This window comes from Triticum aestivum, chromosome 1B (assembly GCF_018294505.1).
Source record: "Triticum aestivum cultivar Chinese Spring chromosome 1B, IWGSC CS RefSeq v2.1, whole genome shotgun sequence".
NCBI lineage: Eukaryota > Viridiplantae > Streptophyta > Magnoliopsida > Poales > Poaceae > Triticum > Triticum aestivum.
The window spans coordinates 339,709,642-339,724,103 of NC_057795.1; the positions used below are offsets into that span (position 1 = coordinate 339,709,642).

The 14,462-nt window shown below is 45.6% G+C and overlaps 1 protein-coding gene across 1 annotated transcript; it reads left to right on the forward strand.

The window, feature by feature from the left end:
* The first annotated feature begins 9,419 nt into the window (after positions 1 to 9,419).
* LOC123122757 (probable prolyl 4-hydroxylase 3) lies at positions 9,420 to 13,813 on the forward strand. Its single transcript, XM_044543098.1, has 8 exons — positions 9,420 to 9,789; positions 9,917 to 10,004; positions 10,736 to 10,833; positions 10,915 to 11,012; positions 12,832 to 12,961; positions 13,050 to 13,237; positions 13,336 to 13,433; positions 13,558 to 13,813. Exons 1-7 carry the CDS (start codon positions 9,563 to 9,565, stop codon positions 13,407 to 13,409), a joined length of 903 nt encoding a protein of 300 aa, XP_044399033.1. The 5' UTR covers positions 9,420 to 9,562; the 3' UTR covers positions 13,410 to 13,433; positions 13,558 to 13,813.
* The last annotated feature ends 649 nt before the right edge of the window (positions 13,814 to 14,462 follow it).

Sequence of the window (14,462 nt, forward strand, 5' to 3'; positions counted from 1 at the left end):
GATGAAGCTTACCGCGGGATCAAGGAGGCAGCATTGCAGATGAGGTCCTCATGAGGTCAGGGGCAATCAAGTTCCAACATGCCTGCAGATACGGCATCTGAGGATATCATTAGGAGTGCCACCCCTGGTTCTGTGAGGCAGAAGAGGGTAGTTCACCCACCTCTCGCGGAAGACTACGAGCCTGAATTCAGGGCCACAAAGGAACAGACCCAGCTGTACGATATTGTTAAGTGATTTGGAAATGCGAGGGCCAGCAGCAAGCACATGAAGGAGCTGAAAGTGTAAATGACCACACCACATAATCTCTCATTTTGCTTTGCTCTTTTTTTACCATTCATCTTCTTCGTGCTTTCTATACATGATCCGCTTACGTTTTAGTTCTTTTATTTTTTTTACTTAGTAGGCATGATTCTTTCATGTTATATCATTTTCATACAACTCATGTTTGGACAGAACCAAGGTCATTCAATGCGAAGCGACGTACGTCGACCTGGGTGATCTTGCCGAGTCCGTGAGGCCAAACGGTAAAATGTTGACGAATGTAGTTGCATGCGGGATTGACTACATCAACAATCATATGGATGTGTGTGCCGACAAAACAATCATGCATTACAGTGTGACCTGCAAAATATGGGATGGTGACTTCCACCACAAAATCCTGAGGAAGAATTTTGCTCAACACGGTGAATTCAAGCTCACACTGAAGAAATATGTGAGTACTCCTTCCCTATTTGCACTTTTTTCACATGGTATGGTTTTTTCCATCATCTGCACTCTGTTTATGTGGCAGATGTTTCATGTGGCATCAGCTGTCGTGCAAACTGACTTTTTGATTTTTGCATCCCGTGCAAACTATGTGGCAACTTCAAAGTAAAATACACGGCAAATCTTGTTCATACATGGGCGGCAACTTTCTTTCAACTACCCACCATAACTAAAGATTCTACGTAATTCTACTTTTTTTGTCCCTCTGCTGTTCTTCATGTAAACTTTGCTTCTCATTTCCTTCACTTTTACATGCAGGTCATGTTCCCCATGTTCCAGGAGCTTGCACCACACGACCCACACGACAAGTGTGGTCACCACTATGCGATCTGTCTTGACCTGAAGAACCAACGCTTTGAGGTGCTTGATTCAATGCGTTCGGCAGCTGATGCAGACCTTACTTCGCATGCTGAATTCTTCATGAACAACATCAAAGAGACATGAAACCGTCACTATGAAAACTCAAAGGTCCAGATCAGACATTTCCCGATTGAGTACGTGGCGACTACGAATCAAGGGAACACGTAATTTCCTACCCCCTCCTTCATGTGCCATTTACATCAATCCCACCCCTCTTTTGTTGTTACATCTGAATTGGAGTTTATCATTGATATGTCTGTCATTTTTGCGAGTTCACCTGACTCTTTTCCTTGTGCAGGACGGATTGTGGCTTTCACACGTTGGAATACTTTGCAAAGTGGGAAGGTAGACTTGTTCCCGCTATCACAGCTGCAACGGTCGTTGAGCTCCGAAAAATTTACACATGAAACTGGTTGACGGATGAAGATTTCAACAAGCGGTCTGGAGCACGCGAGTTCATGGAGGAAGCTGTCAAGAAAGTCATCAAGAAGTACAAGTGATCATGTGGCGTTACACATCGGACGCATACCTTACATTCTGTTGCCGAGGAATGTAAGGTACTATCTTTGTTCTTGTCAAAACTATGTTCGTGTGCTATGTTATGACTGCAACCCCGTGTAGCCTAGTATGTAGTGGTGGTGTATGAGCGACATTTGAATATTTTCTGTAATATATGTGTGGATGTGAACCTATTTAGGAGTGACAGGTGATACGTTTTATTTTTATCATTATTATTATGGTTTCATCGTTTGTAGTAATAGTTTGCTGCTTCGAATGCGTCTATGATGTTTTAAAACATGACAAATGTAGTTCATCAGATATGGTTAGTGAAAGTCATCATCATTTTCATTTGACTGTTTTTCTTCTTCTTTTTCATCGCTAACTGTACCGGCTAGCATGGTAGTTTGATCATGTAGTCGTAACCTTTCCTGCGGTTGATGCACGTTATGCTTTTTTCAACTTGTTTCCCATACATTGCACACAACACACTATGTGACGACAACATAACATTTTCAGTTGACATTGGCATTTGCATACCAACATGCCCAATGAAAGTACAGTTCATTAAACATGGCAACTGCATTTCATTGAACATGGAAAATGCATCCGAGCAAGCATGGCAAACAGAATTTTTATTGAACATGGCAACTGCAGCTGAGTAAGCATGGCAAACAGTATTTTATTAAACATGGCAACCACATATCATGGCAACTGCATTGCATTCTATATGGCACCTACTGCCTTCGTGCTTTGCGCAAATAAGATTGTAACGCAACTGACTTACTTGTTAAAGATCTTGTTGGTGTATATCTTGCTCATTTGACTCTTCATCGGTAAATACGTTAGCAATTTTGGCTGCTTTAGCGTGGTGTTCGCTTCTTGCTGTAGCTCAGATCCCAGTATTTTTTGTTGCAAAGCTATGTACTGCTTGGCAAACTGTAGCAATGAGTTGCGAGGGCTCACGTACCGCTTCAAAACAGCATTGAACCCCTCGCTACGCTACATAGTCTGCAGAAATGGGAAGAAGCACTGCATGAAGTAGGCCAGCACCCAGTACATTTGCTTCTCCCACAGGCTAGCAAGAGTCTCGTTGTCTTGGACTTGATATGTTTCAATCATGGCCATCCAGCTCCTTTCAAACTCCTCCATCGTCAAGCTGTGGTCCATGCACATCTCGAATGCCTTGTGCAGCTCTGGACGGTCAGCAAAGAACGGTCCTAGCGTCTCCTCAGTCTTCTTTATAATGTGCCACCTGCAGTGCCTGTGCACTGCCAACGGAAAGACCTCCTCTATGCCTACACGCATGCTAAAATCCTGGTCTGTTATTATGTTCATCGGAGCAAGTCCATCCATGCACTCCAAGAAGGTCTTGAACAGCCAAATGTACCCATCCATGTCTTCATTCCGAATGAGCCCGCAGCCGAACTGCAACGACTGATTGTGGTTATTTATTTCTATGAATGGAGCGCATGGCATCTTGTACATATTAGTGAGATACGTCGCGTCGAATGAAATGCAATATCGGAAATGTTTGTAGGCTCTCCTTGCAGCACCATCCACCCAATACATGTTCCTGACACGGTCCTCATCGTCCAACCTTATCCTGTAGAAGGAATCTGGATCTTCCTTCGCTTTCTCATCAAAGTAGGCCATTGTGGCCTCTATGTCAGCCAACTTGCTCTCTCTACGGTACTTTGCCTTTAGGTTTGTGACGCCAGCTGGTATGTAGGGCATGCTACTCAGAGTCCCCTTTTTGTTGTGGATGAGTAATAGTATCTGGACCATTCTTGATAGACCAACGTTATAATCATGTAGCAGCTTTATGAATTTCCTTTCGAGGGGGGTGAATCCTTTGTGGGCAGTCAGAAATTTTACCAGGTCGAACTTCTTTATGAGTTTGTGGTTGTGCTCGTCAAAACATTCAGTGACCACATACTGTGTTCCATCTACGTTTAGCTTACACCGGACAGGGCATCCCGTCTTGAGAATGATACCTCTCTTTCGTTCCGGAACGACAGGCGCAACACCTTTCCCCTTCTTGTTCCTTCGTGCCTTGTGGCACCTCATCTCACCTCTGCTTTACTCGTTAGTTTTCTTAATTTTCCTATGGTATTCGGTGTTGACCGCAAACCCATGGAACTTTGCATATGTCTGGTAGAATTCCTTTGCTTCTGCAAACAATTCAAATCTCTGCCCAACGTATGGTGGCTGAGGTACCACGATCTCTGATTGCCCATCATCTTCATCCCCTTGTGCTTCGTCATCAATTTCATCATTCACTTTAGTATCGGCGGTATTTTCATCTACTTGAGTGTTGCCAGTGCTTGTGTTCAAAGGGGTGCCTGTCGGCATTGCTGGAATGATTGCCATTTCCGACTCTGATTCGGCATTGTTTGCGGCATGATTGTCTGCTGCTGGTGGAACGCGTCTTCCGTGCGCTCAGAGCTCCCCGCAGTAGATGTCCCCGCGCCGCTGTTCACTGTAGTTGTAGGCCCTGTAATAGAAAAAACAGGTACGAGAGTAAGATTTTGCTTGAATAACATATTTATCGCAATGGATCACATCAACTTCGAGTGATTTGGCATGACATCATTCAAACAGCAAGCCGTGAGTCTGCGTGTGGATATGCATGGCAACTGCAGTTGTCCAGTCATGGCAGCTACAGTCCAACAAACATGGCAACTATTGTTTGCCAATGCACGACAACCAGCTCCTTTTTAGTACGAAAACTTGGATTCTATATACATGGCAGCTGCAGTCCTGCATACATGGCAAATACTGCTACCAATACATGGCAACCACTGTGTTCTAGCATCAAAACTTTTGCATTCTAGGCTTGATCTCACTAGGCAAATGCGATCAACCATTAGTGCTGCACACATGCTTTTAGTAGTTGGCAAATTTCCGAAGACAATATATGACTCATTGCACACAACCACTTGTTTAGCATTTTATGCTTGATTTTGTCCATCATCACTGCTACAAATCTTCTCTTTCGTCACGTGCTATTTTTTGCCACAAAAACAAATGTAGTGCTCTTTTGTGGTTCAATTTTTTCCTTACCTTGTTGTGCTGCATGTGCCCATCTTGTGTGGTCTGTCACACCAAATTGACGTGCTCTATCTGCAATTTGTGAAGCTTGCCACGAGACGTTTGCTGGGGTACCACCATCGTAATAACCTGCAAGCATCGTAGTAGTTGGTCAATACATGGCAACTGCAGTTTGTGCTGGCATGGCAACTGCAGTTGTCCTGGCATGGCAACTGCAGTTGTTCCTCCATGGCAACTGCAGTTGTCCAGGGAGGGCAACAACAGTTGTCCAGGGATGACAACTGCAGTTATTTATTCATGGCAATTGCAGTTGTCCAGTCATGGCAACTGCAGTTGTCAACTATGCTCCTTCTGCTAATTCACCGTCCGCAACTTCACTTTTTTATGGACTCACCTGTGTATGACGTCGACGGTAGGTACATGGGTGCTGCCTGATGCCACGTGCTGCATGAAGGCTCTGCATTTTCCCCCATCATAACTCGTGAGTCTTTTGCCAACCTTTGCAAGTTTATTTTTCATGTCCAGACCAGTATGTGTTCTTTTTTGTATGCGTTACCTTGATTAGCCATATTAGCTAGTTGAAGTTGGCTGCTTGTACATTTGTCAGTGTTAGCGCCCTATGACTGAACTTGCCACGGAGGCCCCCTGAGTGTGTTTTGGTCATAAGAACCTTCAAAAAATGACAGTGTGCGACATAAGTAGAATGTCATCTTCATTGTTGCGAACATGGCAACTGTTCTTTTCTTTTGTTATCATGCATCATACCAATGCCTGCATACTGTTCTAGTAGTGGCAGCAATGGCCCTGCAGAATAAGTTGACTGTACTCTGATGCATCCCAAGGGGGCGTTTCTGGCCTTTGAGAACCCCAAGTATCAGCGCCATCTTCGTGATTCATTCTTTCCGCGACTCGTTTCTTCCAACGTGTTCTCAATCACTGCATGAACAAGAACGCATCAACAATCCACAAAAAATGTATTTTTCTGCTGCTTGCACGTAGAAGATAACACGTCAGTGTTATCACATTTTCATGCGTAGGCAACCAACACATCGCGGCAAGCAGGACATGCACATCCATACTTTTTTTCTAAAATTTGGGTGCTAGCTATCCATTCGATTCGATGGCAACAACCACTACAATAGGATGGCAAGCAACAGGTTAACAGGGTGGCAGTCACTGACAACGAAAGGTGGCAACTGACGTTAGACACAAGTGGCAATTAATTTTTTCCACCCCCTTTATTCCAAATTTATCATTCCTCTCCTTTTTTTAGGGATTCCTACTCATCCATTTCATTACCAACTACTTGCGTCAAGCGAACTAGGAACTTAAGGTAATCTCAAGCGTAGTACATGGCAGATCTGGTGTATTCTGCTTGGCAAATGCGAAGATACACAGAACCATGTAGTGTTTTACCCCTATAGCGTGTATCCAGTCGCCACCTTCATCTGCAAATTTGGAATTTTCTGCCCATAAGAAGGATGAGAAGCAGTATGAGATCGGAAGATTTCACCTGCTTTTAGCTGATCGTCTTGGGAGGGCGGGGTTGGAGTGGGGGCGGGGGTGGGGGAGGGTTGGGGTGTAGTTTGCGTTGGGAAGGCCCTACAGATCTGCTCTGGTTGCCATGACAACCAGAGAAGGCCGGCGGTGGAGGTAGGGGTTCGAGAGGTGGGGGACGATGGCGGCAGTCGGGAATGGGAATCGATCGGAGGCCGGGAACGGCTGGATCGTGCGGGCAGCGGGATCGTCTGGCCCGGACGGGGTCGTGCGGGCGGGGTTGCCACACACCGGACGTGTGAGCTGTGCCATTACGCATCCAGATGCGGTCGTGCGGGCGGGTTCCTGTCCATGCCACACGAGACGTGCGGACGGGTTTCTGCCAATGTCACATGTGTGGCAGTTATTGGGACCCAAAGATTATTACCTAAACAAAAGCGCGGAGGAGGTCTCCGGATTGGCACCCAAGCGACGTTGGAAGCTTTTGGTTTGGTGCAAGATTTCCTACGTGTAGTAGTAGTTGTAATCGTTTTTTTACATGGAAGTTGTAATCATTACTCGAAAAAAAGCAGTTGTAATCAGGCATTGCTGCGTATTCCATGTCCAGAGAGACTCTAATCTAGTCCATCTGCTGTCGGCAGATGCACTTATTTGCATATACGACTTGTGGCTTCCGTCCGCGTCCGTGCTGCTGTTTTGTTTTCTTCTTCATCTATCCATGGACAAATTCTTCAAGGCGAGGTAACTTTCGTTCTTCAATTATTATTTTTAGAATGCAGTACAATCATCACAAGCATCTCGCGGTCGACGGAGCCGTTCCTTAGCAATGGAACAATAAACCTATTAAATCTTGAATTAAGTCCATAAAACTGTGATCACCCATGCCAAGTATGAGCATGTCTGGGGTTTCAACACAAGTGATCTGATCATCTTACCTGGAATAAAAAAGCGATCATCTTTTTCTTTTGAGGCAGTAGAAAGAAAAGTTGGGCGTTCTTTTTATCTCCCATACTCCTTTTAGGGCTCTATATCTCTAATCGAATAAATTGATTTCATATAAGCATTTCATTGGCACCTATCTCTATAATCAAATAAACTGACTTCGTATAAGCATTTTAATGGCAGCTATGGAGCTAGTTGCTTTAGCTACAGTTCAGGTAGCCCTATATTCCAGAAAGTATACAACCCGATTTAACAGCGGGCATCCATACGTGTTTCGGGGACCCCCTGTCCGCGAGCCCATACATGTTTCTATGGGTCTTAGTGTAACCAGCTTGTCGGAAAATATACGTATTCATATTTTTCCACTACGATGTGCATATCATGTTATTGCTCTTCGTCTTGGTTCTATCTGTCTTGTCATCGATCATCTGAGTGACAAGAAAAGTTTGTATAGTCTACATAATTATTAAACATTGCGTACTTACTTCGATCTATATTAATTGTGCGCGTGCGAGAGTGTGCTGGAGTTAGAGCTCTCAGCTTGTAGAGAAAGCATAGACCTTGCCTTACATAGGACTACAATGTCTATCATTGTTGAGATGGATAGTGCGAAGGCTGTGGCGATGCTCAAAGCGCCCACGACAGATAGATCACAGGACCGGTCTCTCGTTGAAGAGATTAGCAGCTTGGCAACCCTTCAGTCTAGAGAGCTTGTATTTGTGCAGTGTAGCCGTTGGCAGAACAACGCTAGTCATGTGTTGGCCGTGTATGTCCGTAGTATCCCATAGGGCAGTCTGGTTCGCAGGATGGCCGAAATTTCTTATAAACTTGGTTAAGGCCGAGAGGCTCCTTGAGTAATGGAATATTTTCCCCCCGAAAAAAAATCCATGTTAATCGTGGATGATTTAATATGGATAGGTGGGAGTGTCACATTTCGGTCGTGTAGCTGGGCTGCGCCTTTGTACCTTGTCGGCCCATTCTTTCGCCGCGTGGCCGGTGGACTTTGTCAGCAGCGGGCCCCACTTCTCCGCGTCCTGACACGTCACCTACAGGACCCACGGGACGCAGCAGCAGTTACGGTACAGCTAGCATCATACCTCGTCGAGCCGAACAAATGCAGCAGCAGCATATCTCATCGAGCCCAAAACAGACGAGTATTTAACAAAAAACTACCACAATTCATGGAAACGTGCTCAGAAACTACCACTTTACAAATCTGTGCCGAAAACTACCACTTTTTTTTTCTAATTTTAAACTAAAAACTACCATGTCTGGAAATGGACCCATTCGTCCATTTTAAACGCACTTATGACAGGCCTGGCCCGCATGTAAGTGTTGTCATCGTTAGTCCACTGCCCAGCCGGCATATCCACTCCCCCGCTGCCGCCGTCGTTAACTGATGTCCGAGCCGGTGAAGCACGAGCGCGCCGGCGTGCGGGCCGAGGCCGTCGGGTCAGCTCGGAGCGGTGGAGGCCGACGTGCGCATCGGCAGCAGCGGCGCCAGCCACGACGGGCACGAGCAGCAGCCGCGGCGGCCGCGTACGGGCGCGAGCTGCGGCGGCCCCGGCCATGCGGGCATGCTACTGGTCAGCTCGGAGCTCCGAGTGGTGGAGGCCGAGGTGCGCACGGGCAGCAGCGGCGCCGGCCGCGACGGGCACAAGCAGCAGTCGGCCACGACGGGCACAAGCAGCAGTCGATGCGGCGCCAGAGCGCGGGCATGTTGGCGCGGCGCGTCGCGGCGCCAGGAGCGGCACACCTGCCTCGCGCCGGTCAGGATCTCGACATAGTCGAGCTTGTGGAGGATGGCGCAGAGCACGTCCAGCAGGAGCCTCGCCCAGTCCCTCGCCTCCTCCGCCGCAGGCGCTGGTGCTGGCCCCTTGCGGCCGCGTCGTCCACGGAAGTCGAGAGCCACGAGACTAGGCTGTGGAAATGAACATGGACCATGCGTGAGCCATGCTCCAGGTGAGCTGCGCGTAGCCGCCGCCGCCGCGAGCGTGTGCGCCGTCGTGTGTGAGTGAGCGCCGGCAGTGGTCGGCGGCAGAGGTGGCTTGCAGGTGCACACGAGGTGTTTGTAGAAATGCCAAAGAGAGGGAGAGAGAGGAGGAAGAAGAGGGTCAACCTGACTTGTGGGCCCATCCTGTCAGAAAGACGTTTAGAAGAGGTGAATCGGGCATTTTCACGACTTGGTAGTTTTTAGTCAAAGATTAGAGAAAAGACGGTAGTTTTCGGCACAAATTTGTAAAGTGGTAGTTTCTGGACACGTTTCCATGAATTGTGGTAGTTTTTGGTTAAATACTCAAAACAGACCGACGACTCGGGTCACAGCGCGAGAGAGAAGGAGAGACAGACGACGACGACGACGAGGAGGAGGCGCTAAACCCACCGGGCCGGTGCCGAGGAGACCCGAGGCCAAGCCGCATCCCGGGCGGGCGGCCGCGCGCGCGCGATGGCGAGCAGGACGGCGGGGCGGGGCGGGAGGCCGCTGCTGGGCGGCAGCGCCGGGGGCGGGAGGCGCGGGAAGCCATCCAAGGCGATCATGGCCGCGCTGCTGCTGGCGTCGGTGGCGCTGCTGCTCCTCCTGGCGCTCGGCGCGCTGTCGCTGCCGGCCGGCTCCGGCCGCGGCGCGGTCCTCTCGCTCCCGCGCCCGCGCTTCCGCAGATCCGCGTTCGAGTCGTGCGTCCCCGCCTCCCCCTCCGACGTCCACGGCCTCCCTGATCTGCCGTGTTCGTTGCCCGCGCACGCTGTCCCTTTTATCCCGAGATTGACGTGGTGCTTGTTGTTCTCCGTTATCGTCGTGCAGGAGGCTGGAGAAGCGCGGGGAGAAAGGGGAGCCGTGGACGGAGGTTCTGTCGTGGGAGCCACGGGCGTTCATCTACCACAACTTCCTCGTGAGTCTCTTGCCCCCATTCTGTTTTTTGGTTTGGGCCGAAGCGGCTGCCTCTTTATTCTTACGTGCTTTGTTATCGGTTCTATAGGATGCGGGTTGGGAGATCTTGAGATTTGTGTCGGTGATTCTAGGCTATTGTTGGATTCCAGTTAAGAGCTCGTTGTAAACATTGGCCTATCCGTACCAGATTAGATTCGTTAAGTAAAATCCGAAATGCTTGTACTTCAGTCGCAAGAATGCTAGTTATGATGTGAATTAGGTACAGAAAATTGCGCATGAAGGAAACAGATGTGAGCTGGACGCCACTGGCATTTCACTGTAGAGGGCTTGTACATGCAGCCGCGCCCGGACATGGCTCTTGTTGAGTTCATGTGTATTATTCATCTAGGAATCCTCATATATATAGTCACACATAATTTGTGCTTCGAATCTGCTTGACCTTCAAGCCAGGGGCTCAAACTCAGAAGTTCAGGCACATGGGCTTTGATCAAAGAAGTAGATGATAAATATCAAGACTTGCATTAGAAACTTGGCACTGTGATTATTACTATCCAAAATGCCTTTTGGAAGGTGTTTACTTCTGATGACATTGCATAATAGGAGATGAAGAAATGTCATGTGTATTTTTTGTATTTATTACACCTGGTTGCTATTACCGCAAGTATTTATCATCTATGTTAGTTCGCTTCAAATAGCGATCAGGGTATGACTTGACTTTACTGCTGCTCTCAGTCCAAGGAAGAATGTCAATATTTAATTTCATTGGCAAAGCCTCACATGAAGAAGTCGACCGTGGTTGATTCTGCAACTGGAGGGAGTAAAGATAGCAGGTTTGGACACTGCAAATTCTTCTTTCTCTTGGAACTGTTACGGGACCTGATGCCCACTTACGCTTAATGAAATGTATTCAGGGTGCGAACGAGTTCAGGAACATTTCTTAAAAGAGGCCAGGATAAAATTGTTCGCACCATTGAGAAAAGAATATCAGATTTCACCTTCATACCTGTAGGTATGGCATACCTACCAATATCATGGATACTTGGATGTTTCTTTACCTTTCTATGTTTTTGCTAGTATGCCTAGGGAAAAGATTACTGCTGAACTTAAGGTCTGAATATATTTTAAATACACTGCATTGTTCATTTGAAGAACTTTTCAGCTTTAATTCAGCATAAATGAATTGAACACCACCTCAAATTATCTATAAGTGTCATTTTGTTTTACTGAAAAGTTATAACTATAGCTGCTCTTCCAAATCTCAACTGTAATTTTGTATACTTCATTTTTAGGCTGATGCATTAGTCTTCGTCATGGTATAATTTCAAAGTTTTGATTAGCATGCAGTACTGTGTGTCATTGATTCACCAAAAGTGCACTGGCTTGCGACTTAGTTTGAATAGTTCATCATGGAGTATTAAGTAACTATGCAAAGTAATGTATTAGTACATTATGGAGTGCAACCGCAGTGCGTTTCGGTGATCTGGTGTTTTCACAGTTATGTTCAGCAAGAATTATCAAGTCTATACCAATTGGCAGCAAGTATTCCACTAGGAGTATTAGCTTGGAACGTACTGGCAGTATGTTCAAGTTTACATTGCCTTGTCCTGATACTAGGTGACACTTGCGCATCCAATTGTCTGAGACCCTCATTTGATAAATTGAGTTACACATATCAGTAGACAAAAAAGAGTTTTTGGTTCTCGAATTAGCTGTCAAACTATCTTGTTCTTAAGTTAGCTTAGATGCTAGGTACTTGGTTGAGTTAAACATTTGTTTCTTTGAGCCAGCATGCTTCCGACCTTGTCATGGACCACAGACCTGGCTCTGTGTCTGCCATTTTCCCAACAAGGTCATTGCCAATAATTTCAATTTTTATAGCATACCAAGTGGTAGAAGACAAAATTTTAAATTTGTGCAAGGGCACCAAGTATTGGACATGGTACACTGTACCAAAATTGTTAACCGAATTCACAGTTGCACTTGAGACAGCGCTCATGCATGCAGAGCATGATCTCATACTCCCTCCGTCTGAAAATACTTGTCATTGAAATAGATGTATCTAGATGTATTTTAGTTTTAGATACATCCATTTTCATCCATTTTGAAGACGAGTAATTCCGGACGGAGGGAGTACATGTTAAAGTCAAATATCTCATATTTAACTAGACAGTGCATGTGCACTCATACAAAAAATAATATAAAAAGGATACACACACTAAATTATGCACTCCACTGTGTTTAGTACATCTTTGAAACTTCTTTATGCTTTGTAAAGCAGTACATTGTGTAATTGTTAGTTACTTTTGGGTAGTTTGAAATATTGCACATTTGAATGAAATAAGACATTGTGCATGCCTAATAACATAAGGTACACGAGCTGTCTTAACTCCAGTTTATGCAAAAAGAAAAATAATTAGTGCATTGCAGAAATATCATATTGCCAGCGCTAAATGGCTGAATGTCGATCTGCCTAGTTCAACGTTTCACCACATGAGAGTTGCACAAATAAATTATATATTCTACCTACCCCTTTTGAGTTCTTGAATGTTTCAATGTTGAAACATCGAAAGGGCAACCTGGTGCATGTAGCTCCCGCTTGCGCAGGGTCCAGGGAAGGGTCCGACCACTTTGGGTCTATAGTACGCAGCCTTTCCCTACATTTCTGTAAGAGGCTGTTTCCAGGACTTGAACCCATGACCTCATGGTCACAAGGCAGCAGCTTTACCACTGCGCCAAGGCTCCCCTTCCGTAGCTGCTTATATTTTCTCTGGAAGTTTGCTTCAAATTTGATGTCAATTTCTCGTCATTTTTATTCATAATCTGTGCAGAAAACGGAGAGGGCCTTCAAGTTCTCCACTATGAGGTTGGACAGAAATATGAACCTCACTTTGATTACTTCCATGATGATTTCAACACCAAAAATGGGGGCCAGCGTATAGCCACTGTTCTTATGTATCTGTATGTACTACAAAGATATGCATTTTGTTACATATAACATGCAACATAGATGATCCAATTGACTTTTCTTTTCCAACTGATTAATTAGTTCGGATGTTGAAGAGGGCGGTGAGACCGTGTTTCCTTCTGCTAAAGTTAATAGCAGCTCAATACCATTTCATAATGAGCTGTCTGAATGTGCAAAGCGGGGTATATCGGTCAAACCGAAGATGGGAGATGCATTGCTTTTCTGGAGCATGAGGCCTGATGGAACCCTGGATCCCACAAGCCTCCATGGTGAGATTCTAATACTTGATGCAATGACAAAATTGTTTTCCTTAAAATGGTTGTGCAACAATATATTGACTCTTCTGTTTACCTGCAATTTCTTTTAGGTGGTTGTCCAGTGATAAAAGGTGACAAATGGTCATCTACAAAGTGGATTCGTGTTCATGAGTACAAAGTTTAGGCATAACAGAACCAGGCACTTAAGGTACTAGTTAATTATGCTGTACAGGTTTTTGGTTTGCCAACTACCAGGAGTAGTGGACCTCTACTCCACACTATCAAGCGCATTCTGGATTTATGTGAGGTCTTTTGTTTCTAATTCTTTGCAGGTCATGCAGCAGTTACTAAATATGTGGACGTTACAGCACATGATGAGGTCTCCAGTTTTCCATAGAGGATCGCCCTACATTTTTTTTTCTACCTTAACCAAGGCTTGGTCTTGGTCACCTTGTTGTACATTAACTTGTTAATCAGGCTTATGAACCAATATGAACCATGATCGCTCAGAGAAGATGTATTTGTTGAGTGTATAAATAACCATTGCCCTTCTAACGCAAATCGAGATGAGTGCCTGATAGTTCGATATGTGTGAAAGAGCATTCCTGTTCTATTAGCTGAAAGCCTAATTCAAATGAGATTTTAACTGCTACTCGTTCTATCCCTATTTACATGGTGTCCATGTATTTCGAGGTGCAACTTTTCCCCATATTTATAGGTCGAATTGATGGTCAAAGTTCAACCACGAAATTCGACAAGAAAGTCTGACCCCACATGCTAAATACTCCATAATTGGAGCATGTTTTTTTATGAATCATGAAAGCATGCAAATTGTGTGAAACGAACCCCGTCTTTCAAACATTTAAGCAGGCCTTTGTTTGAAGTTTGTAAGATGGTAATCCTATATATTTCAATACTAATTCTACATTTTCACTGGAATTATTGGACCATATAGAAGTTTGTAACTACTTGTGTATCAACAAGATAATCACTCCATCATTGCCTCTCCCCCCTATCCTTAATCTTCTGTAAGATAATACCCATCCATTCTCCAAACACTCAAAGAGTCTTTATCCATAGATCTCACGCTTTACTTTTGGTTCCCAAGAAACGGAAGCAGACTCCTTTGGGATTGGTGCATGCTTAAGGATGCAAGCGGCGCGGGACATCCTGTCGGGCCGCTACGCCGCCCCGCAATTAGGCCCCCTATTTGACGCTCTTTGCGTCAAATTGGCGG